General features: G+C 51.5%; 1 protein-coding gene and 1 long non-coding RNA gene across 6 annotated transcripts in view; one reads left to right on the top strand and one right to left on the bottom strand.

The window, feature by feature from the left end:
• Positions 1 to 9,408, bottom strand: part of DHRS3 (dehydrogenase/reductase 3) — a 39,059-nt gene extending 29,651 nt beyond the window's left edge. Inside the window, exons 1-2 of one of the 4 annotated variants that reach the window (XM_072975357.1) lie at positions 9,331 to 9,408; positions 8,357 to 8,506 (exon numbers count right to left, since the gene is read on the bottom strand). In XM_072975357.1, the coding sequence (XP_072831458.1) occupies positions 8,357 to 8,506 (150 nt within the window). In that variant the 5' untranslated portion in view covers positions 9,331 to 9,408. The other 3 variants (XM_072975354.1, XM_072975356.1, XM_072975355.1) reach the window with 3 other exon arrangements.
• Positions 9,409 to 9,548: 140 nt separating this feature from the next.
• Positions 9,549 to 21,576, top strand: LOC116282891 (uncharacterized). Of its 2 annotated transcripts, none has more exons than XR_012079499.1 (3): positions 9,549 to 9,912; positions 18,162 to 18,465; positions 19,889 to 21,576. It is a non-coding gene; the product is annotated as an uncharacterized lncRNA (long non-coding RNA). The 2 variants fall into 2 exon arrangements; XR_012079501.1 differs by having other exon boundaries at positions 9,550 to 9,912; positions 18,162 to 18,310.
• Positions 21,577 to 27,843: the final 6,267 nt, after the last annotated feature.

Raw genomic sequence — 27,843 nt, 5'->3', positions numbered from 1 at the left:
TAATATCCTGGGTTCAAAATCTGCCTTAGGCCCAGCAACCTGGGCAACTCACTTCACTTCCATCTTAGAAATGGGCCACTGATCACCACTGTGGAGAACAGAATGGAAGTTTATCAAAAAGCTAAAAATAGAACGACCACAGACCCAGCAATTCCACCCCGGCCATGTATCTGAAAACAACGCAAAACGCTCATTTAAAAAGATACATGCACTCCAGCATTTATACCAGCACTATTTATAATCGCCAAAATAGGGAAGCATCCTAAATGTCATCAACAGATGAATGAGTGAAGATGTGGGATACACACACACACACACACACACACACACACACACACACACACACAATGGAATACTACTCAACCATAAAAAAGAATAAAATGTTGCCATTTGCAGCAACCTGGATGGACCCGGAGGGCATTATGCTAAGTGAAGTCAGACAGAGAAAGGACAAATCCTGTATGATCTCACTTACACGTGGGATCTAAAAAATACAATAAGCCAGCAGATATAACAAAAAAGAAGCAGAGTACAGATGCAGAGAGCAAACCAGTGGTTATAGGGGGTGGGAGGGACAAACGGGGGTGGGGGAGTGGGAGCCACACACCACTGAGTGTGAGACAGGCCACAGGGATGTAAGCACGACACGAGGAATACAGCCAATGTTCTATAATAACTGTACATGGAAAGGAACCTTTAAAACTTACATAAAAATTTTAAAAATGTTTTTGATTGGAAAAAAAGAGAAATGGGCTGTTGATCACACCTGCCTCTGGGTCTGGGCAAGATAAAATGAACGTGAAAAAGCACTGTGCGGTCCTGTAGCATATGGACCACAGTCCCGTGTCCAAGAGGAGCCCAAGGAAGCCAGTTTGGGTCTGAGTAATGACTGACATTCAGAGTGAAGGATGTGAACACAGGCCTGACCTGCACCCTCCCTTCTCCTCCTCTCCTCTCTTCAGCACCCGGACCAAGGAGTGACGCAGCCGTGGAAGGGCCCCACTGAGGGGTTGTTTGATTGTGTTGGTTGATTGCTGCTGGTGGCCTCTCTTCCTTTTGGCCCCTGATCCCGTGTGGGCCACTGTCCTCACTCACATCACTCTGAGAATGATGACTTCACAGAATCTAAAGGGTGGATGGGACCCAGGTGGTGGTCCAGCACCCAGCCTCTCAGGATGCAGGAATCTACAGCATCCTCTCTGCAGCCTGCTGACCTTTGCAGAAAGCTCCAGAGGGCGGGAAGGCACCCAGCCTGGTGCGGCCCTCCACTCCGCCTGGAAGGCAGCCGATACCGTCTCCAGCCCCTGAAGCAGTCAACCAAATGCCCACGGCTTTGCCATCCGACCCAAGTCGTGGCTTCTTGTCCTTGTCATCCTGAGCCGGCCCCCTGGATGCCCCCCAGTTGCTCCAGGAGCCTCCAAAGTGTTGACCAATGCTGACCACGACACTCCAGAGGTCCTTTGACAAAATAGAACAGAAAAGCATCTCCTTCTCTCTGGGCACCAATACAGTTGCTTTTATCTTATTTTTAGAGGAAGTTAATTTTTGGTACCATTAAAGAGTTGGATGACACCTCTTTCCAAAGCATCAGGGACTTTATCCGGAGATGGTCATTGCACCAGGACGTAAGTGCCACCAGAGAGAACCATGTTTATGTGGTTCCCTGACGCAGCTCCATGAATCAATGAACAAATCTGACGTTGGGACAATTCCCCAAGTTGTCACACAAGTTGGTTGGCATTTGTCACTCAAGGCGTCGGCGAGAACAGACCATGACTTGTGAGCTTAGGTCTCCCAGCAGACTCTGAGGCCTGGGTCTCAGATGACTCCCACGCACCCCTCCAGGGGCACACCAGCCTACCTACACCCCCCTTTTAGCCCACCTACTTCCATTTGACGGTAAAGATATCACAGGAGACTGGCAGCATCTTCTAAAACCCTAGTGCAAAGCTGAGAGCAAAGTCTACGGTCATGTTCTTCAGGAGCCTGGGAAGCGTCCCTAATCCCTCTCCTGCCCCTGGCCTGACACCCCTTCCCCACTGTCTTCCCATCACAGCAGCCGGGGTGGTCTTGCCAAGGCTTAGATCATGTCACTTCCCTTCTCAGAACCCTCCAGCAGCTCCCAGCTTCACTTAGAGCCAAAGCCAAAATTAGTTCTAGAGATTGCTGGGCCCCACCTGCCCTGCCCTGCACCCCCTCTCCTGCCTGTCCTCTCAACCCAAAACTGCTCCCCCCAACCCCGCCCTCTTCCTCCCTCCCCCTCCTTGCTCACTCTGCTCCTAGGTACCTTCTCTCTCAGAGCCCCTCACTCTTCCCTCTTGGCCTGGAATGTGACTCCGTCCATCCCCACCAGGTCCTCTTCTGTCCCCAGTGCCTCATTTGTTTCTTCCTTAGCACTTACAGCGCTCTAACCGGGTAGTTTCTGTATCCTGTTGATTATCCGTCTTTGTCCCCAAACTGCCTGGGGGTTAGGGGGTGGGGTCGGGGGTGATATTTCTGTCTGTTTGCTCACTGCTGGATCCAAGAACACTGCCTGACACACAGAGGTTGCACCCTAGATTTGCTGAATGAATGAATGTAAGAGTTCCCACCAACCCCTCATTTGCTAACTTGTTCTGGTCCCTGTCATTCCCTTTTTGAGAAACCGGAACTCTTAAGACCTCACTCGTTTTAAGGGACCTCACTCGTCCAACGGCAGATGAACACGTGCGTTTGGGAATGCTACCGTCTAAATAGATGGGCTGGTTTCCTTTTCATCTGGCTTCAACTCTTTCTTGACCTTCCTGGTTCATCTGAATAATATGTTTCAAATGTTTCTTTCCAAGTAGCTTATACACTCGGGGTATCTTTCAGATTGTGTCTTCTGAAGGCAGCAGGGAAAACACCTCCAGGTGTGGCTGTGCTTCTGCCCGGGGATACAGGACGACAGGTTGGGTCTGGCATCCTTCCTGCAGGGGCGCCCAGGACTAAGCGGGATTTTGAGAGTGGTGGGTTGGGATAAGGCCCCCAGGGACAAGTTACAGTAACTGCAGCAACCAGATCTCTTTCCAGCGGAGGGCGGGGGAAAGGATGGCTGAAGGCTCCTTTCTCATCAATACGGCTCTGATCATTTTCTCCAAGTGATGACCTCAACAAATCACAAGATGGAAATGGAGCAGAGATAGTAACCATCTTGATAAAGAGGGTCCGTGCAGGGATAAACCAATGGCCCAGGCTCTGAAAAGCTGAAAGTTCAGAAGATCTTGGAGTCTGCGCAAGAATGAGCAGACGGGTGGGTAGGTGGACGATGGACTTCCTGACTCAGGTTCGGTTTTTCTAGATCCAGAGAGCATCCTCTGAAGCCCAAATAGACACTTTGGTGATTTTAGGATAAAAACTGGATGTTCCACTTGACATGTTGGTTGGGAACCTTGCCTGTTGAAATAAATCCATGGCAACTGGCTACCTGGTGGCTGTTAAGGGAATTCTGAATTGGGCATGGGGCCCCCTCCGGACGGAGGGCACATGTTCCAACTCTAAGCTCCTTCTTTTTCATTCAGTAGGATCTGATAAGTAGCAGCAAAGGCTGAGAGCTGCAGTGAATGAGGATCAATGTTTTTTGCAGAAGTCTCCTCCTCCCAACTCAGAGAGCTTGGCACTCAGTTGCTTTCCTGGGATGGCTGAGCCACAATATGAGAGTTTTAGAGCCTGCCAGGATCTTAAGGATCATTGCATCCCCTCTCATTTTATGGGTGTGCTTCTTTGCTGCAGCCTGGAGAAGGGAGTGACTTTTCCAGGGTTGCAGCAAAGTCAGGTCTAGAACTCAGGTGAGCCAGGCCACAGTGGGCGTAGCCCCAGATGTGGGCGCCTTTGTTCCCCAGGGGCAGGGGGTGGGGCAGTAATAGGGAGGTGTTTGTCTATTCAGGAGACAGTCCCAATTGTAAAGCCCATTGTTTGAAACCCAAGGACCAGGTGCTACAAGCCGGAAGACTTTTCCTAGATGCCACAGGTAGGACAGGTAGCCTACCTTCCTCCTCCCAGGCTGCAGTGAATGGGAACCTGGTACTTCTCCTAGAAATTCCCAGCAAAGGCTGCATTCAGGGTGAGGAGGGGGGAGGTGAGCCATTGCTGTCTCCCCTGCCACCCCGGCTTTGTGGCTTTCATCACACATCAGTTGTTTAATGCAGCTCTTTTGGCCTGATGACTCTGGGTCCCAAGATTACCTATCTGGACCCTTCTCCTCTCTTTCTCCTTTTTCTTATTCTCGTCAGTACGGGCCTGACTCAGTCTGAGATACACACTGCTCACCTCCCCAGATCCCTAATCCGTTCTACATTGTCTTTCCTCTTTGTCTTCTGCCTCCCTTCCCCAATTTCAGCCAGGCGCACAGTCTTTGGTCAGGTGCTTTCTTGCACCTGGATTGCCCTTCTCCCATCCCTCCTGGTTGAAACTCCTGACCTTCTTCAAGGCTCTCTCAAATGCCACCTCCTTCATGAAGCCTTCTGTGAACCCCTATTGTAGATAAATAGCTCTGGGCTTCTTCTGTGTAGTCTCACCCCCAAATTCACATCTACCTGGGACCTCAGAATATGACCTTCTTTGGAAAGAGAGTCTTTGGAGATGCTATTAGTTAGACATCTCAGGATGAGGTCATACTGGATTTAGTGTGTGCCCTAAATCCAACGACTGTTGTCCTTATAGGAAAATGAGAGGATACAGAGACACAGAGGGAGACAGAGAAGACAGCCACGTGGACCAGACCAGGGAACACCAACCAGGAGCTGAAAGGGGCAAGGAAGATACTCCCCTAGAGTCTTCAGAGGGGTCCTGCCAACAGCTTGACTTCACATATCTGGCCTCTAGGACTGTGAGAGAATAAATTTCTACTGTTGTAAGTCACCAAGTTAATGGTAACTTGTTAAGGCGGTCACAGGAAACTAATACACACAGTAATTTGTGCTTTGACTATAAGCTTTTGGCCATGTCTCTGTGTCTTTTTTCATCTTTGTGGTATCCATCCCTCTCCAGGTTCAGAGCTGCATCAAAGACCCGACAGCCTCAGGCAGGTTTGCTGGACTAGGTCTCTCCGAGATGGTTGTCCAGATATAATTGGGCCTGGGCCTGGGCCTGCCCCTGGGCCAGGAATGGGAAGGATGTGGGATTTGCTGAATGGATGTGATGGAGAATAGAATTCACACATTTCCATAAAGGGCTAGTTCTTGGCAAGCGGCTTTAGGAACAGGTCTGTCGACCCACAGACTGTGAACGCAATCAAAGCAAGGCAGGTATAACTCTGAGCCAGTTCTCACCCTAGCTGCCTGACATGGGTCCCTGAGTCCCGGCTCTACCCCTCCTCCACGGAGGAGCTGGGCCCTGGTATGTTGCCCCTGCCTCCACGTGTCTGCAGTCATGGCCCACGGCTCTAGTCCAGCCGCTTGCCTCAGACTGGACCAGAGGCCGGAACAGCCACTGCAAATACTTCTAAACAATTCACTTCTCTCCTTCAGGAGACACCTGCTAAAACCATAGCAAGGTCAAAGGCTGGAGGCTGGGCCGGCCACTAGCTGGCCAGGAGCCTTGGTGGGAGAGGGGTGGGTCCAAGCTCTATGAATGCTTTCATGGAAGGAATTCCAGGAGGACACAGAAAATGAAGAAGGAGAGGAGTGGGCAATAACCCAGCAAGAATCTGCCTCTTAGAGACCCAGACCACGGCTGGCCCTGCCCAAGTGAACCTCGCCCATGGTGGGTAAATGGAGACATCTCCCAGCGCCTTTGTGTCCCTTTAAGAAAAACCCTCATTTGCGTCACCTGTGCCACCCCAGCTGCTCTAGCATCCACAAATATTGCCAAATCTTATTTGACCCCAAGGCCATTATGGGAAACTGGGTTGTCAGTCCCCCCAAAAGTCAACAGACCTCTTTTGGACGTGCCAGCTGTTTGCAGAGACCCTGGTCCTCCTCCCTTCTTTCTCTTTAGGGAACCTTTCCTCTCAGGTCCACTCCCACCCAAACTGAGGCTGGAAGGGCCTCTACGTCCACCCCTGGGGAGGAGTAGAGTCACTGAGGTTCATCATGGCTCATCTTGGTCACCTGTCTTGCATCACTGCAGCCTGCAGGTGGTGCCCCCCTCCCCAGCTCTCTCCAGCTGCTCCAGGACCACCTGGAGCCCACCATTCACATTCAACCCTCTCAACCGTCTCCCATCAAGTCCCCACTCCACAACACTTGGCTGTTTGTCCCCAAGTCCACTGGCCCCCAAACACTCCTACCACTGGGGGTTGTCCCACTGGGCCCCAGATGGACTCAGGCAAGAAGGCTTGGTTCCAAACTCCCCACCGTGACAGCGAGCAGAAAGCTCATTAAAAAGTAGCTCCAGTAATTGGTCAGCTAATGATGAATTATAGGAGGGCTCTTGGGCACCCTGACTGGTCTGATGACTGAATCTAGCGTGAGTGACTGGAGGTTTCATAAGCCTCATGGATCCTGCTTCTGGTGACCCAATACCAATTTCAGACATATTTCCCATCGGCCCTGGGTTTATTCCCTGGGAGAGGATAGTCATTCCAAGTTAGGTGGGGCATGGTTCCCAGTATATGGACCTGCGCGGGTGGCTCTCTGTACTCTTCTACCCTCCTCGCCCAATTCCACATACTTCTTTCAATTTAGGCTTGTTTATAGTCAGTCCAGTTTTTCCAGATTGGCTAAAAGAGTTCTTCATATGCCTACTGCAGCCAGATACAAGAACAGTGAGAGAGACCCAGGCCTTGGGCCAGCTGGAAGAGTCAGAAGAAAGTTTCTGTGGGATGCGGACAGCTAAGGAATGACAATCACATGCAGTTGTCCCACCCCCCACCCCCCCACCCCACAAGGACACCCTCCTCTGCCACCCCTCCACAAAGAGCCTCGGGAGCCCTTCAATGGGGCATCACCAGGAGGAAACGAAACTGCCGAGAACAACTTTTACTTCTCCTTTTTCGGGGTGTCCAAGGGTTAAAAACACTTCCGAACTCCCCTTCCAACTGTAAGGTCAAGCAGCTGTCCAAACCACTGAAGGAGAAGCAGGAGCTCGGGACTGCTGACCCCAGCTCACTCGGCCTTGACAGCCCCCTGCCCAACACGTCCCGCCCCGTGCCCTGCTCGGCCGCCTGTCCGGGGAAGGAAGAGTTAATCGGCAATCGGCTTTGGCTGATAGTTCAGGCTCCAAAGTTCAGTCCCAGTCAGAGCCACCCCGGAGGAATTGTAAATCTCAGGGCAGTATTTAACAAAACAAAAGCAACCTGGAATTACATGCAGGTTTGGTTTTCTACAGTACATATTTACTTAATCCCCTAGGTATGTGGCTCGATGTCAGATCAGCTGGCTTTGCCGGCCCTTTACCCCCCTCGCTCACAACAGTTTAAATTTCAAACTAATTCCCTGTTTTTGCTCTTCCTCTTCACAGGGCCGGCTGGAGACAACCCAGCCTGCTGGCCTCAAATCTCCCTCTCTATTGCTCTAGTCACTGGGTGAGTCAGCCTGGCTTGGGTTGGAGTTGGGTGACAGCTGGCTCACCCTCCCCACTCTGGGGCACAAGGTCTGGGAAAACTGGAAGAAGAGGTGCTGGGACTACCAAAAAATTAAAGGCAGCGCTTAGGTGTATGTGTGGGGGGGGGGCTCATAACAGTGCCACCTCCCCCCCCTTGATCAGGAGGGATCCCCTCTGGGGCTATATTTGGGTGAGGGGGCGCAGGCAGCATTGAAATGAGAACAAGGGCTCTTTATCAGCTGCTGGTTACCCTTATCCCTTCTTTCCAGATTTCCAAACACCTGGGCCTCCCAGTGCCTATCAGCTTTAGGCTAGACCATCCAAGCCGGCTTCCCCGGTTTCAAACCCAAACCAAGTTTCTGCTCTCCTCCAGCCTCCAGAGCTGCAGCCGCCCAGGTTGGGACTGGGAAGCGGGTTGCCAAGGAAAATACGAAGTGCCAGCTAGCAGGCGGCTCCCAGCTCTACCCAGGAGCGCACACACCCTGCACTCACCAGGGTGGTGGCAAAAGAGGGAAAGGCGAGGGGGAAAACATAACACCTTCCTTTGGGAGGGAGGAATGTAAGAAATGGATAGGTCAGCTAAGTTTCAAGGTGGGGGTGAACAGCCAGCCACAGATCCCAAAGGATTGGGTGAGCTCCGGACCTGCCAAAGTAGACAGCCCGGTGCCCGGGAAATGCACAAGGTGAAACTGACTAGCTCAGCACTCGCGGGTGGCGCAGAAAAGTAGGGTAGCCGGCGACTTTCAGACCCTGGGCGCGGGTTCCCGCAGCGGCAGCAGGTGGGCGAACCCCCAGTCCTCTCGGTGCCCCTCGCCCTCAGCCTCCACCCTCTGGAGTCGAGACGTCCCAGTACCTTTCTGGCGCCGCGTTCTGCGAACTCGCGAGCGAGCTGGCGCCCGATGCCTCTCCCGCCGCCGGTGATGAGGACGTTCTCCCGCGACAGGTCCCGCAGCTTGGCGGGCAGCACCAGTCCGACGGCTGCTTTCACCACCAGATAGATCATCTGCAGAGGGAACACCACCAACGCGCCCAGCCGTTTCCACACCATCCTCCGCGCCGCGGAGCTGGGCAGCGGGGGATGAAACTCCCCGGACCGAACAAAATAGGGCTTAAAAAAGAAAACACTCCCAAACAATAATAAATACACCGAACAAGGGGGAGAGAGGCGTCCCACCTGGCCACTCTTGAAATCACCTCTTCCCAAATGCAAAGCAAGCACCGGGTGAGAAAAAGGGGGGGAAAAAAGATAAATCCTCGGAAGGAGAAAAAGCGTCTCAGAAGCTTGGGACAGTAAGAGGGGTGGAGGGGAAGCCGGAGGTGGAAAGTTCTGACAAGAACTTTCTTGCCCCAGCAGCCGTTTCGGCTGGGGAATTCTCAGGTAATGTTTACAGGCTGACAGAGGAGTTTAGGCAGGGGAAGAAAAAAAAATGCACCAACCACACGCGCGCACCCTGCTACAGCCCCGCGGTTTCAAAGTGCAAGATTAAAAAAAAAAAAAGCCGTTTCCAAATTGTAGCGCCCCCCCCAACCCCTTCTCCGGAAAAAAAAAAAAGTGGGGGGGAGGAGTGCTTGGAGCTCCCAATTTCAGCCCGCGAAAGTCTCCCGACTCATTGCTATTCTTGGGCTCAGGAAATTGCTTAAACGCGATCTGATTGCCAGCAACGTGCAGGAGAAGTGGGGGGTCCGGGTGTCAGTTTCTTTACGTGCATGGCTCGCCCTCGCGCGCGCTCGCTCTCTCCGGCTCCCTCCCTCCCTCTCTCCTCCAACGGAGGCTGGGAGTTGCCGCTCGATCCGGCTCCCTCTCTCTCCCTTGTTAGCATTTATTGCCTTCTTTTTGTCCTTTCCAACTTGGAGAGGGCCCTGGTGCGGAGCGCGAGTGGATCGGACGCCCTCGTCTGCGCCGCCTTATCCATTTGCTCCCGGGGCAGCCGCGGAGCGGAGCGGAGCGAGAAGGCGGCTCTTCCCCCCCCCATTTTTTTTTAATACCCCATTAAGTCTGATTGACAGTTAAAGTTGTTCCGAAGCTTCACTACCGTTCCTCTGAGTGGCTGCCGCGGGCTCCCCTCCCCCTGCGCAGTCGCGGGGCGCGCGCGCGGGCGCGCACACGGGCTCGCTCCGACTCGCGCTCTCCCGGGGCCGGCTCCCCTCTCTGCAAGCTGGGGCTTGCCGGCGGCGTCCCTGAGGGCTCGCCGCCGCAACTCGCACACGCTGGAACCGACTCCTGCGAACCGTCTCCGTCCTCGAGATGTTTCTCCTTGCCCGGGACGCTGTCTCCCCGAACAGGGGCTCCTGCGGGCCAGGTGATCGCCCCTGCGTGCCGGGCAGGCCCGGGGGAAGCTCGCGCCTGCCTTGATCCATCCAGGTCACCCAGGGTTTATTTCGGGTCATTTGGTCACCCCCTGCCTCCAGGTAGGACCAGGAAGCCACTTTCGACCTTTCCCCAGGCGCCTCCTGTCTTCACTTAGAGTGCACTTTCTAAGTCTGCCCCGAGTCCGTCACGTTGCTTGCGGGGAACAGCCTGGGGGGAGGGGGGGTTGCTTTGAGGGGCGGGGGTGGGCAGCATAAGGGAACCTCTGCCCCCAAGGTGCCGATAAAATCCCTGTAAGATTAGCTGGGAGCATATTTATTGCTCATCTGGGCTGGGATTACCTTGACTGACAGCAATTTCCTTAATAACAAACGCCTGTAAACAAAACATATCAAACCAGTGCCCCCTGTCTTGTGCTGGCAGCGACTTCTCTTTGGGTCTCCCTGGACTGCTTGAGTGGGGCACCCACCTTGTAACCTCCCGTTTCCCCCAGCAAGAATGTCTTCCCTGCTGGTGGGTGGGACCCAGCTGGTTACAGTTGCCTGTTGCAGGAAGTCTGTGAGGTGAGTCACTAAAAAGCAGCTTCAGTTAAAAGTGCTGATGGGGCTTGCCTCCTGCTGCCCCCGATGGTCCCAGGCCAGGAGGAGAGAGGGTGAGCCAGGGAGCTGCCCTGTAATCTGGGACAGCGGTTCTCCAGGGAGAGGCTTGTTCAGACGAGGAGTGCTGGGCCTTAGCCCCAGACATTCTGATTCAGCAGGGCTGGCTGTGCTGGAATCAGGTCGTTGAATGCCCCGCCTGGTGGCTCTGCTGAGGACTGGGTGAGAAAGTCGCTTTGAGGAATGCTGATTTGGGGAGGGGTGGCTGGGGTTTACCTCCTCCCTGGGCTGCAGAAACCCTCTAGTTCTGGGGAGAAGTTTTACAGGTGAGGTTTTCCTTCCGTGTGAATTGGGAAGATCATTATCTGGGTCTCCGGAAGAGCAAGAAGGGTTTGGAAGAGTGGGACTGGATAAGACTGTCCTACACTGAGGGCGTAGATTCTGAAATTTAATCCTCCCACTGACCTTCAGTGGCGGTATTATTATCCGCATCTGCCAGGTTACCCTGCCAGGAAGTGCGGGAGGGAGGGATCCAAATCCAGACGTGGTTCCTCTTCCCGCCCCACCCCACCCGGGAAGGAGGGGAGGAGAGCGGTGGAGGACCAGGCTCCCTCTGCCTCCATCCAAACCTCCAAAAGTGTGATTGAAGGGCAGGCCATTGCCTTGATCTGACTCCCAGGCCACGGCTAAAGGCAGGCCTCCGTCAAAGTGTCGGCCTCCTCCCACCTTGGAGATCTGTAAAAATAGGGAAAAAATCCCGACCCTGGAGAGACAGGCTCTTCCCACCCAGCGGTGGCTGGTGTCTGCCAGGCCTGCCAAGAAAACAACTGGGAAAGTCTGGAGCTGGAACCCCTGCGCTTCGCCTGTTCTCATCTGTTATCCTCGACGCCACCTAGGGGTCGGGATGCGGCACTGCGCCTTCCAGCTGCCGAGCCTCCCGTGTTCCTGCCACCCTGCTATCTCTCCTTTCACTTCCAGTTTCTCTCCACCTAAGGGTAACGCTCCCAGCCTGAAAGGGCTTGCAAAGATCATAGCTCCACTTCCCCACACACCTGCTGCTTTGTGGAGGAGGAAACTGAGGCACAGAGATGTGAAGCAACTCAAACGCAACAGCGTGTCCCCGATTCCCACCAGCTAACCCATCCTGTTCAGACGCCAGACCCGCTGGGTGACCGGCCACCAGGCCCCACTGACATTTGCCCTGGGTGTGAGACGGAGTGGGAAGGGGGGCGAGAACCCAGAGGGACCGTCAGCATATCAGGCCCTTTACGCATATTCTCATTGAATGTCCAGAGCAGCCCGAGGGGGTGGGCGTCACTGTGCCCATGTAACACAGGACGAAACCCAGGCCACGCAGGGCGCCACCCTTACCTCTTCCAAACATCAGGTTTGGGGTGAAATCACAAGAAAAAGGTTTGGTGTTGGGCTGCTGGCTGGGAGGCAGACACCTTTTTCCTACACATTTCACCATCAGTATGTGGGTTTTGTGGGCCTGGCATCCCGTGAGCCTCAGGCCTCTTCCATCATCAGTTGCCCAGAGAGGCGCCGTCTGTCACCTCCTGTGTCCCCCAAGATTCCCCCACCCCGGGAATATGAGGGCCAGGGGGCACTGGGCTGGGGGATGCACAGTCCAACGTGTTGGCCCAGGGGGTCCCTGTCACTTGGCTTCAGTGAGAACTGCATGGGACACTTTCCCTCCCCCTCCTCCCCCTAGCTGTATTTTTTGCTCTTGGTACCCCCTCCTCCCTTAGGTGGGAGCAGGGGGTGGGGAATTTAACTCCAGTGAAGTTTGAAATTTCACATCCCAGCCTGGGGAGAGGGCCCCACGGTTTTCTCCCCTCTCCTGGAAACGTGAATGGAGCCTTTGTGGGCTTGATGGAGAGGGAGGTGAGCTGCAGCCTAGGGAACTAACTTTTTCCATGACTCAGCTCTCCCGGTGTGGGGCGGGCCGGGGAGGTGCGAGGACCCAGCAGGGCAGGCTGGAGCTGCCTTCCAGCCCAGGTCCAGGGGCCCCCGAGTTAGAGGTGGGCCCCCAGGAGAGCCAGCCCTGTGACCTGCAAGGGAGCTTGCTGGCCCCGGACGGGCCACCAGGCTTTAACGGCCCCCACGCCTCCAGGGCTGGTCCCATCTTTTTAAAATTATTTTTTATTTTTTAATTGAAGCATAGTTGATTTACAATGTTTCAGGTATACAGCAAAGTGATTAAGTTTTATATATATATATATATATGTATATATATTCTTTTTCAGATTCTTCCCATTATAGGTTATTACAAGATATTGAGTATACTTCCCTGTGCTGTGTAGTAGGTCCTTGTTGTTTATCTATTTTATATACAATAGCGTGTATCTGTTAATCCCACATTCCTAATTTATGCCGCCTGTGGCATCCCTAGTGCCAAACACACGAATGCTCTTGTGTAGTCCTTTCACCAGGAACTTTCCTTATCACCATCTCAGCAGAGAGCTGGGAAAACAAACAGGTCTCAAGCCTCGCCTTCTACTTATCTGAGGCTTAGGGAGTTAAGAAAATCACTTAAGATCACATAGCTAAGAGATGGAGGTGGGCTTTGAACCCTGGTCAAATGCTCGGCTCTGTCTCCTTTATCCACGGATGTCTTCTAGAATGCACAGGATCACCTGGGGAGCTTGTCAAAACGCAGATTCCTGGACTCCCAGCCTAGATGTCCTGAAGCAGCATCCTAGGCTGGGGGTCCAGGTGTGTGCACACAGGTCAGGGTCCCAGACCCTCCCGGCGCTGCCTCTCCGTGGCCCCTCATCATCCCAGCTCCTGCGCGAAGCCTTCCTCGCCTCTTCCACCACTGCGCGAGGTCCTCCCTCCTTGAACTGAGTTTAGGGTTAGTCACGACCCTGAGCCCTGACCCATAGCTCTTCTGGGCCAGCGGCTCTTGTCAGCTCCACAGATACCTAACGGGGAAGAAAGCCGAAGCTGGAGGAGTAGAGGGTGCCTTCAGTTGGTCAACCGCTCACTCACTCGTGGAGTCTCTCCCTGCAGGGACCACAGGGTGGGAGGTAAGGCGGGAGGGGTCAGAGCGGAGGGGTAGGGCCATGATTCTGGTTTTTGGAGCCGGGCAGCTCGGGTTCAGATCCCAGCTCCGCACTCGCGTGCTCCCATCCCCAGCTTCCTCATTTGTAAAGGGAGGGTAACAAGGAGGGTAGGACTAACTACTCATAAAACCCCAGCAAACGCCAGCTCTCATTTTCCCGGGGGCGTGGTGCCTGCTTGCTGGGGACCCAGTTCACACCGACAGAGATGCCGGGCGTCCGTGGCTGGTTCCTGGGCTGCCCCAGAGCAGGGCCTCTGGATTAGCCTCAGCCAAGGACTCCCTCGTTTCACCTCGTTTCCTTCCCCCACTGCACACCCGCCAACACACGCTCCAGGAGCTTTTTCCTTGGGCCAAGGAAACCCGTATTCATCTGGCAAGGTTTTCTTTAGCTCATGCGGTATTTTTTCCAGGAAGCTCTTCCCGGCTGCCCCCTCCGCCCCCGGTGCCCACCTCCCCAGCCAAGGCCAGCCCAGGGGTTTTTGCTCTTGGCCCCAGTATTTCCCTCTCTCCTAGCACAATCACACCGCGCTGTAACTGCCGGGTTTCTCTGAATCCCGGGAGATGCTGCACGGGAGCTTCTCAAGGGTAGGGGTGGGGTTGGCTTGGTGGGCCTGTTGACCTGTGTATCGGAGCAAGGGTTGATGCTCTGCTGTCCCCATCTGGTGGCAATTTTGCCTTTACCTTGTGTTTTGCAAGTAACTTGCTGTCTCTCAAGGAGGAAGTTGAGCTGCCTCGGGAGCAAAGATAGTGAAAGATTTCAAATGTGTCCATTCATTCATTCATTCATTCACTTATTCATGCACTAAATATTTATTGAGCAGTGACTGCGTGCCAGGCCCTGTTCTAGCAGATGGAGAGACAGCAGTGAGGAAAGCAAAGTCTCTGCCCTCATGGGGCTGGCGTTACCACATTGCCGGGAAGAGTGCCAGGAAGAATGCAGGCAGTGTGGGGGACAGAGACATGAGGATGAGGCAGAGAGAGATGGAGGTGGGTGGGGGACAGAGTGATGGAGGAGGAGGACAGAGTGATGAGGGTAGGTGGGGGACAGAGAGATGGATGCGGCTGGGCAGAGAGAGATGGAGATGGATGGGAGACAGAGATGAGAGTGGGTTGGGGACAGAGAGATGGGGGTAGTTGGGCAGCTGTTTATGTAGGGTGGCCAGGGAAAGCCTCTCTGAAGCGACACTGGGGCAGAGACCTGACTGGAGTGAGGAGTGAACTGGAGGAAACCTGGATGCAGAGCCCAGGTGGAGGGAGAGGAAGTCCACGGTGGGGGGATGCCTGGCAGGATGGAGCAGCGAGCCGGGAGGGGTGGGGAGGGGGAGGAGGACGTGGGTGGGGAGCTCACCTGGGGTCTCCATGCTCGCATGGACCTGGACCAGCAGCCTCAGCATCACCTGGGTGACGTGTGGGAAATGCAGAATCCCAGGCCCCACCCTGGGCCCCCTGAGTCAGATTCTGCACTTTATCTACGGTGACCCCCAGGCACGTTCTGTGCACGCTGACGTGTGGTGTTTGAGGAGTGCTGAGGTAGGGCCCCGTAACCATGCGGGTTCCGCCTTTAGTGTGACAGGAGCAGAGGGGTGACGTGAGGGAGGTTTCAGAAGCAGCATCCTGGCCGTGGTGTCCAGAACAGCCTGTGGGGAAGCGAGAGTGGATGTGGGGCTGGTGGTGAGGAGACCGCGGGGTGTTCATGTGAGAGACAGCGACAACTGCCAGGTGAACGACAGGTGGACAGGACACCTGGAGGCTCTGCTACCACAAGTGCCCAGCGAGGGGACCACCCGGGAGGTCCCAGCCCTGCAAGAGACACTTCTGCCGAGCAGAGTTTTAAAACCAATAACTTGGCGCACAGACACACAGACACACACATAGAGACACACAAACATGCTCACACACACACACACACAGACATACATATACACGGAGAGGCACTCACACACACATACACACTTCATTTGACCAGTGCAGATGTTGCCCCAAGCAGAACAGCCGGCAGTACTGACTGAGGAGGTTGCATCTGGAGAACCTTCTGGTCGAGCAGGAACCAGTGTACCACGCAGTTAAGAGGGGCTGCCTTGGGAGGGGGTCTTCATGGAGACAGACGCCCTGGAGGACAGAAACTGGGTGACGGGGTGAGCTGTCTGCCCGGCCAGAGGAGACAGAGAGGGGAAAGCAGGCTTTGGAGGGTGGAAAATCTCCATGGGGAGGGGACACTTGGTCAGCAAAGACTGGAGACATTTGAAAACCTCATAAAACTCCTCCCCTTTCTAATACAGAATGTTTGCCAAGGGGGCCCCTTTTCTCCTTGCTGAGGCCTGGCTAATAGGACAGGATACTTAAAAAAAAAAAAAAAAGCAGAATGACTCCGTTCAGTCCAGGAAACCACCCCCCTCCACACAGGTGTGCATTTTCCATGGACTCAGGTCGCCCATCTCCCGGCCGTGTCGCTGTCCACACGCGCTTACAGGTTTTCTTTTCCATCACTGCGGCCCAGGGAGGTGGGCTCTGGGGTTCCGTGTCAGTGGACTCTGGGGCAGGCTGTGTTTATTCTGGCTGACAGAGTTGGGTGGAAATGTAGGCCGGAGCCAAGGCTGGGAACATGGCAGGAACACAGACGGGGTGGGGTGGGGTGGGGTGTAACCTGAGAGAGCTTGGGCCAAGGCCAGGAGGGCGCCCAGCGGTCATCACCTGCCTCCTTCTGCCTCCCGGTTGGTGGGTCAAATACTTCTAAATCAGGGTGTGGAGTATGGGTGTGAGGATGGCTCTGTGGCTGGCCAGGATGGGCTCAGATCCAATCTCTGCCCCTTATTAACTCTGCAAGCTTGGGCAGTCTTCCCCTTTGTACATTTTTAAAAAATTTGGTGGGGAGGTAATTAGGTTTACTTATTTCTGTTTAGAGGCAGTACTGAGGATTGAACCCAGGACCTTGTGCATGCTAAGCATACACTCTACCAATTGAGCTACACCCACCCCCCCTTATTCCCCTTTCTGAGACTCAGTTTTGTCATCCCTAAAATGGGAATTTTGCCACAGAGATGATGTCTTTTCACATCAGGGAGATGCTCAGCAGGTGTTCTTCTTCCTCCTGGCTCCGTGTCCTCAAGGAACGCACTATCTGGGGTGGGGTGGGCGTGGGTGAGGAGCCTGAGAGACAGGGGAACTGTCCACGGGGTAGATAAAAGGTGAGGGAAACCTGAGTGGCAGGGGTGTAGAAAGTCCTCCTTGGAACTGGAGCTGGGGTCATAGGTATCCTAACCCTGGACCAAGAGTTGGCAAATCTTTTCTGTGAAGGGCTCTGGGGGACATACATTGTCTGTTGTAACAACTCAAATCTGCCACTGCAGGAATGGACGATATGCAGATGTAGACAATATGTAAACAGATGATATGTAAATAGACAGCATGTAAGTAACATGTAAATAGACAACATACAAGGAGCTGTAACACACCCTCTCTAATGAACATGGCTGTGTTCCAATAAAACTTTATTTATGGACACTGGAATTGAATTTCCTATAACTTGCACATGTCACAAAATATCATTCCTGTCTTGATTATTTTCCAACCTTTTAAAAATGTGAAAACCAGAGGGGAGGGTATAACTCAAAAGTACAGTGCATGCTGAGCACGCATGAGGTCCTCGGTCCAATCCCCAGTACCTCTCTTTATAAAAAAAATTAAAATAAATAAACCTACTTGCCTCCCCCTACCAAAAAAAAAAAATGAGAACCATACTTAGACTTGCAGACTACACACAGAAAGGCAGTGGGCCAGACTCTGCCTGTGGAATATCGTTTGCCAGTTTCCGTCCTAGACCACCACCTGACGTCAGGCAAACATCAGTCTCTCAGGGCCTCAGAGATGTTGAAGTGTGAGCCTCAGAGAAGCAGAATCTGTTTTCTTGCCTCGTTCTGGAAATGTATTTGTAAGGACTGATCCAAGTTAATGTCCACTGTAAGAAGTAGAGGGTCACTGGAGAAACCAAGTTCACTGAGAATATTTTTTTAAAGCAATAAAGAGGGGTAGGGTATATATAGCTCCAGTGGTAGAGCGCATGCTTAGCATGCACGAGGTCCTGGGTTCAATCCCCAGTACCTCCTCCAAAAATAAATAAGTAAACCTAATTACCTCCCTCCTCAAAAACAAAAACAAAAACAAAACCCCCAAACAAACAGAACTTAAAAGGGGGCAGAGGGGATATTAAGTAAAAAATAATTTAAAAAATTTTAAAAACAATAAGCGTGGGAGGTGTAACTCAGTGGCAGAGCACATGCTTAGCATGCACAAGCTCCTGGTTTCAATCCCCAGGACCTCCATTAGAAAAATTAAACAAACAAACAAACAAACAAACAAATAAATAAATAAATAGCTGTACGCCTGAAGCTAACATTGTAAATCAACTGCACTTCAAGAAAAATTAAATTTAAAAAAAAAGCAGGAGACTTGAGAGTCATGAGAGCCTAATGATGGATTGAAGTCATCACAGCTAACTGACATTTACTGAGTGCCCATCATACCCTGGGTGCTGTTTCCAGCTCAGTGAGTCCTAACCGAAGGGGTACTGAGACCCCAAGTGTTGAATAACCTGCGTGAGGCCACAGGCTGGTGAACATCCCAGAGGGAGGCAGAACCTGCACGGTCTAACTCAGGACCCTGGTGTCCGCCCTCTGTTTCTCCTCAACAGGGACCCTCCCCTGAGGTTCGTTATCTCTCTGTTGTTTATCATGAAGATGCCCAAAGACAACGAAGAAAGCCCAGACCCCGCCTGCAGATGGGGAGACAGGAGGCCCCCTGGTCCAGGCACTCAGGACCCTGGTTCCTTTGCCACATCTGGTCAGCTGTCTCCCAGCGGGCAGATTCCTACCTAGAGGACGCCGGCCAGCTTTGGCTCCACTGTTGAAAAGCCCTACTTGGGCAATTATTGCAAGAACTTATTATACGTTGCCATAATCAGTTTCTAAAAACGAGTAGGAGACAGACAAATGGAAGTGGGTGTATTTCTAATATGAAGGTTGTGCCCCTTCAATGGAAGAAACATAATAATATTTGTTATTGTTTTACGTTCCACTGAGCTCTTACTAGGCACTGGGTCCCATGCTTGGCCTAGATCCCCTCGAGTAGCCGGCACAGCCACCTGCTGAGGGGACGCCATTGCATCCCCACTTCACAGATGAGGAAACTGAGGTCCAGGGAGGCGGAGTAATTTATCGCAATCATGCAGCTTTAAGTGTTGCTGGGACACGGATGGAATAATCTGATCTTCTGGACACTGTGAACCTGCGGCCTCAGTCTGTGCTTGTCAGCGTGTGCTGGGGGGTCAATTAGAAGGAAAAGCTAAACACGAAAACCCCCAAATATGTGTGTGATATTGACAATCTGCCACAGCATTAGAACTTTGGCCGAAAGGGCAGGGTGTAATTGGGAATTTTTTACTTTTTGGGGGGCTCATTGGGACTAGAAGTCTGTTTTCTCAGTCATAGCAGAAAAGCCCTTAAAGTGTTAGGGAACAAATTCGTGTCACCAGGGTGGTTCCACTTTTGGAAAGAAAAAGTCTACAATCCACACTTGTATTTATTTAGTTACCGTTTGGTCAGGATTTACTAAGTGTCAGGCAGCTTACTAAATGCTTATATTCATTGGATTTAATCTCATTTAATCAAAAGAGCCCCTTGGAGGTGGGATGTGCATTCTCTGTTTACATCTGTGGAATTGGAGGTCAAGCAACCTGGCCAAGGTTGTGGAATTGAGTGGCACTGAGTGGCAGGTGTGGAATTGAACTTGAGTTCAGTGTTACTTCAAAGCCCATTCACTCTGCTTCTTTCTCCCTCTGCTCTGGACCTTTGTCTTTCTCTCTCTCTTTCCACACACGCGCATGCAGGCACACAGGTAGGCGTGTACCCATGCAGGTGTGTACACACAGCCACGCACAGAAAGGGGATGCATCAGAATGTCAACAGGGACTGTCGTTTTTTGGGGGGGGAGGGAATTAGGTTTTATTTATTTGTTTGTTGGTTGGTTTATTTGTTTAATGGAGGTACTGGGGATTGAACTCAGGACCTCGTGCATGCTAGGCATGCGCTTTACCGCTGAGCTATACCCTCCCGCCCACACCCCAACAGGGACTGTCTCTGGATGATAGCAATACATGTAACTTTTCATCTTCTTCTTATATCTTTTTGTATATCCCCAATCTTCTCCAATGAGTTTACATTAAGAAAAATCCACTCAGTGATCTTCTTGCACAAGTATGCTTGCTTGAGAGTCAGCAGGATACTGGAGTTCTGGTGTGAGGCCACAGAGCCCCTGACCACGGGCCTCTTTAAAAAAAATCTGCTAAAAAGTAAGGCGGGGGAGCGAGAACCTTTGCTTCTTGGAACTCTCTAATCCGTCCTATAATACCTTGCTTTGTAGGAAAGTTCTGTGCATAAATCCCATAAAATCCCGTAATGTGGAGCTGACACTGAGCCTGCCCAGGACCAAACCTGCTAATGATCACGGCTCGCCAGGAGCCTGCAGAAGGATCAGACATGTCACAACCCCCAAGCCTGCCTCCCGCCTAAGCTCTTTCTAATAAGGACTCTTTTCATGAGTTTATAAAAACACTTCGTTCACATCACGTTGGGTCTTTATTTCATCCTGCTTGAATGTTGAATGTCTGGGGGCCGGAAGGGGCTGAGGCTGGCCCTGCTTTTGGGACCCAAAGAAAAACAGGTTGGTAAATCCAGTGATAATGACCTACCTCCCGGCAGGACTGGACCTTCTGGGCGGCTGCTTTGGGTGATGAGGGTGGCAAGACTGGGATAGGGTGGAGTCAGTCAGTATTGGCTGCCCCCCACCCGACCCCCCCATAGTGGTACCTGGGAGTGGGTGCTGCCCTGCAAAACTGTAAATGAGTTTGAGCCAGACAGTTAAGTGCTCTGTGCCTCTGTCTCCTCACATTGAACATGAGAGTTATATTAATTACCTTGCTGGGCTCTGGTAAGACCATAGGGGCTGCCTGACACTGATAGGTGTCCTTCCCTCCCTCCCTTGCCCCCGCCATATTGCCCCCAGATGGTTCCCTACTGCTTAGGTTTTCATAGCAGTGTGTTTAAAAGTTTTTAAACTATGGGTCCAAAAAAACTTACAGGGGAACCAAGAATTCCTGTGTTCTCTTCACTTACGTGTTAGTTAACATTTTACATTTGCTTTGTCCATTTGTCCTTCTGTCTGTCCATCCATCCACCCATCCATCATCCATTATCTATATATTTTTTGGCAATACATTGTGGACCCGGATCCCCAATAATCCCAAATACTTTGGAGCATATTTGTTAAAAACAAGAGCTTTCTGTTCCATAACTGCAGTCCTTTCTAATCAAAATCAGGAAGTGGACATTGATACAACACTCTTATGTAATCTACAGGCCTTATTCAGATTTTGCCAATTATGTCACTAACATCCTTTATAACAAAAGCAAAACAGTCTTTTCCGGTCTGGGATCCGGTCCAGGAGCACACGTGGCGCTGCCTTGCTGTGCGTCTTTGGGCTCCTTCTATCTCTGGTCTTCTGCGTTTCTTTGTCTCCCATGACCTTGACGTTTTTGAAAAGCACAGGCTGTTATGGGCTGAACTGCATCCTCCCCAAACTCGTGTGTTGAAGCCCTGCTGTGCAGCACCTCAGGATGTGGCTGTGTTTACAGGCAAGGCCTTTCAAGAGGTGATTACACCGAAATGAAGCTGTTAGTTGGGCTTTAATCCAACCTGTCTGGTGTCCTTATAAGACGAGGAGGTTTGGACTGAGAAAGAGACCCCAGAGACGTATGCGCCCAAGGGAAAGACCATGCGAGGACACAGGGGGAGGGTGGCCGTCTGTAAGCCAAGGAGGGGGGCCTCAGGAGAAACCACACCTTGATCTTGAACACCCGGACTCAGACCTGTGAGAAGATACATCTTTATCGGTGAAAGTGCCCAGTCTGTGGCATTTTGCTATGGAGGCCGGAGCAACATAATCCAGAGGGCAGTTATTCTGTAAGGCATCGCTCAACATGGTCCTGCCTCCTTTTTAGCTGTTCCTTCTTGCCATCCCAGATCCTCCTTCAGCTTCAATAAAAAGCAACTCCTACGTGCCAGGCTGTGCTGAGAGCGTTACTTGCACGGCCCTCAGAACAGCCAATTGAGGTGTGTATTACTATTGTACCCACTTTACAGATAAGGAAAACTGATCATGGAGGGCTTAAGGTCACACAGCTAGGAGGTGGAGGAGCCAGACAGTTTGGCCCCCGGGGTCATTGGGCCAGAAAATGTGGGTCCATGAAAGATAAACTAATTTGAACTACATGATACATAACAAAGAAGATGAATTCACCACCCCAGCAGTCCTGTACATCGGGTGCAGATGCTGCAGAGTCCGGCTCTGCTTGTAGGGAACACACATCTGTACTTCAAGGTCCCGCTGACCCAACTTCACTTCTAACGAAGTTCCTCTAGTTCAGCACCCCTCAATGGGCCCTTCTCCCCTTTTTTGAACCTATTGGAACGGTAACAGCTATCATTCAGTAGGGGTCTATTATATACTGGTTTCTGTTCTGGGAGGTTTATAAATATAAGTCATTTGTTAAAGAGAAAACCACAGGATCAATATGGTGTCACTTGTGCTAAAGCCCGCGATACCGAACCTGGACTTAGTGTCTGACTTAATGGCTGTTCCGACCTCCCCCAGAAATGTAATCTTAATCAACCAGTTTGGAATTTTCTGGGCAGCACCAATGAGGTCATCTGTCCTGTGGGCCCTCTCCATCCTCCACCCGCTCCGCCACCCTCAAGAGGCAATCTGTGTGATAAAGACCCCTGCTTCCTCCCCTCTCCACCCCAGATGTCTTCGCCCAAAATAACCTTTTCTTTTCCTCTTGCTAATGACTTCCTCGCCCCGCCCACCTTTCTAGAAAAGCCTTCCATTTTGTACCACTCCTCAGGGCAGTTACTCCACGATCCAGGTGTATCTTTTAAAAAAAATATAAACTCGTGTAGTTTTTTCTTTGAGGGGGGTCATTAGGTTTATTTATTTATCTATTTATTTATTTTAACACACGTACTAGGCATTGAACCCAGGACCTTTTGCATGCTAAGCACACACTCTACACTGAGCTGTCTCCCGTCCCTCAGGTACATCTTCTAGTGGTTAGATGAGATGGAGCCTGATCCATGAATCATTGAGTAAAATCAATTAGACCTTCAAATTTCCTGGGTTGGATTTCATTTTCGTAACAATTTCATGCTCACAATAACCCCACTATAAGAGGCAGGCACAAAATTTACAGATGCTGTAAGAGGCAGGCAATTTACAGATGAAGAAACTGAAGGCAGGGGTGAAATAAACTGTCTGACTCTTACATCAACTTGAGAGCGTCTTGAAGGTATGGGCTGGGCGGGCTTTGTGGGCATGTGACCTAGGCAGGCATACACGGCCCCACACTTGGTTTAAGGCTCTACATCTTGAAATCCTTAGTAATTTTTGAAGGAGGACAATGAATTTGCATTTCGCATTGGGCCCTGCAAACTATGCAGCCAGTCCTGTGTCTGGCTCCCGAGACCTTGCACTGTTTCGGCTCTGCGCCCACTGAAGATGGCTATGTGAGTGCCAGAGACATTTTATTGCATATGTTTATCTACATGTTGGTCTCTCTCCCCAGCCTGGGGACCACCAGAGGCTGGTTGGTGTCCTCAGCACCCAGCACAGAGCTTGGCACACTGGAGATGTGTGGGAAATGTTTTCTGAGCAAACTGACTAATGAATGAACAGACTATTCTGAAAAACAGAACAATTCTAAAAAACAAATATGCAGATACCTCAATTAGCTAGAGTCAGGAGACCAGAAGGGGGCGCTCTCATACCCTGTGATGATGGCCGAGACCAAGAGGAAAAAGACTTCTCTTCTTTCCTGGTACCAAATCGGCCAATGAGAAGCCATGGACAAATGGTTTGTAACAGCCCCTCCCAACTTCCTCTTCCCCTCTATAAAAGAGTTCTCCTTCCCTTGCAGTGGGGGGACATGCACGTGGGTCACCATGGTTGCAGACCTTGAGATGCAATTCTCTGCTGATCCCAAATAAACCATCTTTGCTGGAGAAATATCCGAAAGTCTGTTTTAGATCAACATAACCGAGACAAAGGAGGGCCAGGTGCCCAAGATGGAGATTTTCCCCAAGGCTGGCTTGGGAGCAGAGCAGCAACTTCCCATGGTCTGCCTCTTACCTGCCCCCAGATTGCGACTTTCAAAGTAGTCCCTTGTCTGTGGCTGTGGCAGCTTGTGGAGAAGGGAGGGGAGGATGAACTGGAAAGAAAGGCTTTACCCAAGGAAACAAAGACTTCTGTTGTGGACCGGGGAGGGTGTGGAGCAGGGAAGTGCCCACTGCTTTGCATAAAGACTCAGCTCACCTAAGCCTCAGGCACTCCCCAAAGGCAGCCTGGATTTGGAAAGCCTGGTCAGTTTCCTCAAGGACTCACACAGATGCTCCTTTCAGAAGGTACAGAAGCCACCCAGAGAGTTCCCGATGATCATGGGCTGGAGAGCAGCCAGTCCCTCCTCATTTCTACCCACCCTTCAAGTCCCAGTTGAGTGCCACCTCTTCCCAGAGCCCTCCCAGATTGTCCCAAGGCAGAACTGTGTGTTCACACCTTGGGTTTCTAATGAATTTAAAATTAGAGTCTTGGATTCCCTTTACAGGAATTGACTCCCAAGATGATGAGGACATAAATAACCAACATGGCTAAAGCCTCCATCTCTCAAGTCTCAGGCCCTCCCCTCCTCTGGGTCTTTGCTCAATGTCGCCTCCTCCACGAGGACTTCCTGGAAGCTCCTAAACACTAGGACATCACCTTGTCCCCATTTTGTATCCCCACACTCTCTGTCTCCTTCTCTGCTTTATTTTTCTCAGTAGCCCTTCTCATCTGACTTATTGTATTTAAATTATCTGTTTATTACCCACTTCCCTGCACTGGGTGTCAGTTGCCTGGGGGCAGGAATTTGTCTGCTGATCACTGTTGTGTCCCAGCACCTAGAACAGGGCCCAGCCCATAGCAGGTGTTCAATGTTTACTGGGTATGTTACACCAAAAGGGGAAGGAAAAAAAAAAATCCCAGTTCTTGTCTTACTCGAAAGATAAGAATTCAGACAGGAGACTAAAGGATTGTGTAGGGAAAAATCTTACAGGTTTTATTAGCAAAGGGAAAGTACAACTCCAAGAACGGGAGGCGGGCTGATCCAAGGGCAGAGAGCAATAGTCTTTGCCCCTTGTCTCATACCCTGACTTAGAGGTCGTTTCTTCATTGATCGACGGCTCTTGCCCCTGGAATGCTTAGTCATGCTCATCCCCTTGTGTGCATGTCCTTACCCATGATGCACACGGAAAAACCCATGGTGGGGCCTAAACCACAATGCTAACTGGATTACAGTGAGCATTGGGGTCATGTCTGGTTAGGTCTTTGTCGCCAGCATGCAGTTGTGGCTGTCGGGTTCTAACTGGTTTCTTGCTGGCACTCATTTAGAGGAAGTAAAGCCCCTTTATGCTGAAGGTGGGCATATCTCCATCTTCTGGACTAGCCTCCCTCTCCTCCACCTTATCTACCTGGTGCCCCCACTTAACCTAAGTAGCTAACAGATGGGTCAATTCCCATTACACAGATGAAGAAACTAAGGCTTGGGAAGGTTGAGTCACCAGGCTAAGGTCATGTGGCTGGTGAGGGGCAGTCAGTCTTTCATTAGAAACCCACAGGAGCTCAAAAAGTCAAACGGCCCAGCCATTCCTGTCGTGGGTATACACCCAGGAGAAATGAAAACATATGTCCACACAAAAACTTTTACATGAATATTTGTAGCAGCACTATTCACGATAGCCAAAAAATAGAAACAACTCAAATGTCCAGCAACTGATGAATGAATAAAACACATGCGGTATGTCCATACAGTGGAATATTATTTAGCCATAAAAATGAAGTGCTGGTATATAATGACACGACATGGACGGATCTTGAAAACATGCCACATAAAAGAAGCCAGACTCTGAAGACCACATATTATATGATTTCTTTTATATAAAATGTCCAAATTAGGCAAAACTCTTACAGATAGAAAGTAGATTAGTGATTGCCTGAGTTGGGGAGGAAGTTTGGGAAAAATGATGGATGAACTGCTAGTGGGTACAGGGCTTTTTTGGGGGGTGGGGTGATAAAAATGTTCTAAAACTGATTGTGGTGATGATTGCACAATTTTGTAAATATATTAAATGCCATGGAATAGTACATTCTAAATAGGAAAATTATATAGCATGTGAATTATATCTCAATAAAGCTGTTTAAAAAAAACCCCATGAGGGCTCCACCCTGGATGTTGGAGGGGTAAGATGTCCAGTGAAAACAGACGTGGGCCCCTGCCCTCCCTCCTCACATGCAGTGGGGAGACAGAAAGAAATCGTTGGTCACAAAAGCAAATTTACTCTTGCAGGGGATCTCCCAAGGGAGAGGGAGATTCAGGATGCAGTGTGCAGGGCAGGTGAGTGGGGGCTTGCCCAGCGCAGGGTCGATGGGGTTGGGGAAGCTTTACTGGAGGTGTGAAGGCCACCCAGGCTCCTTGTCCCCCAAGCTATCCCATTCCCGTGCAGTCGGGCACACCGTGGACGTGGGCCTTGTGTGTTTCAGGCTCCACTGGGGCAGGCAGGAGCTCCTCCCTCGGGGCTGGCATCTTGGGCCCTTGTGGGGATGCCTCATGATTTGTAAAAGCCTGGGTGATTGCTAGACTGGTCCCAGTCCTACTGTAGCGAGCTGAAATGCAGCCCTCCAAAAGATGCGCTCACATCCTAATTTCCAGTTTGTGGCCTAATTTGGGGAAAAGGTCTTTGCAGATGTGATTGAGCTAAGACTCCAGATCATCCCAGATTATCCAGAAGGACCCCAAATCCAATGATATGTCATTATAGGAGAAGAGAGAGACACAGAGAAGAGGACACCCACGTGAAGGCAGAGGCAGTGACGGGAGTGAGGTGGCCACAAGCCAAGGAGCACCAGGAGCCGCCAGAAGCTGGCGGAGGTCGGAGTGAGGCCCTGCCCACACCTTGACTTTGGGACTTCTGGCTGCTAGAATTGTGAGAGTAAATTTCTGTAGTTTTAAGCCATGTGGGTGGTCATTTTTTACAGCAGCCCTTGGAAACGAAGACACCTGCCTCCTGCATTTACCAGCTGCCTTACCTGGAATGACACATTTCTTATGCTCCTGAGCCTTGGCTTCCACATCTGTGAGATGGGGACGCCCCGAGTGCCTACATCACTGGGTGTGTGAGGACTTGATGGGATTGATGAGGACAAAGCTCTCAGGGAAAGTCCTGGTACCCTCCCTAAGTGCCCCTCACTTGTAGCAAGATTTAAAGTTATACACCAAACAATTCTGGCCCTGACGAGTCCTGTCTCTGCAGGGGCACAAAAGAACTTTAGAAGTCCCCATGCCAGCCTCCACGCGTGGTTTGTCACACCTAGCACAGGACCCCGGGCTCATCACAGGCCATCAAGGTTGTGTTGTACAAAATGGTGCTGATGACCCCTTGGGATGTCATTTTTCACCCCCCTAAAAGGGATAACAGGATCTCTAAGTGGTCAGAGCATGGAAATTGGTGGTAATGACCCCCCACGATGTCATCTTTAACACCCCATTAAAGGGAAGGCAGGATCTCACAGCGGTCAGACCACAGACTCTGAGTCAGACTCCCTGCGTTTAGATTCCTGCTCCGTGACTCACTTGCTGTGTGACCTTGGGCAAATTTCTTAACCTCTCTGTGCCTCCGGTTTCAAATGAAAAATGGGCATGATGTGCAGTGTGCCACTACCCCATCGTGTCTGTAAATGCTGGTGTGAGAAGATGCCATGTGGAGGTTACATAAACGTCAGACCCAATAGAGAGGACATTCCTTTGAATTTGAAACCTAACCAAGTTTCCACTTGAGGCCAAACTGCCTTTTCACGGCTTGCCCCCACCCTGCCTCCAAAGGGAAGCTCACCCCCCAGGAGAGCTCTCAGGCTGCACGTTGCTCAGGATTTTCCCGGCCAGCTCTTGTGAAGCCTGGGAGCAGTAATGAGCGCCTTGGCACTTGCCGCCCACATTTCTGGAAGACGCACCCAGCTTCGCGGTGTGAGCCCTCCCAGGCCAGAATGGAAATGCGGCATCAGCATGGGCTTAAAGATCAAGTCGAAAGGTCTGTTTTCTCTAGGGCTCCACCCCCTGAATTCTTGGGATTCTTGGTTAATGGAAGTGCCCCCAGGGGGCCTGCTTCCAGGGCTGAGCCAGCAGAGCTGACTTACCCCACACAGGGCTCGGGCTGCAGCCCAGAGTGGGATGGGG

This window comes from Vicugna pacos, chromosome 13 (genome assembly GCF_048564905.1).
Source record: "Vicugna pacos chromosome 13, VicPac4, whole genome shotgun sequence".
Classification (NCBI taxonomy): Eukaryota; Metazoa; Chordata; class Mammalia; order Artiodactyla; family Camelidae; genus Vicugna; species Vicugna pacos.
This window is presented reverse-complemented; position numbering and strand designations above follow the sequence as displayed.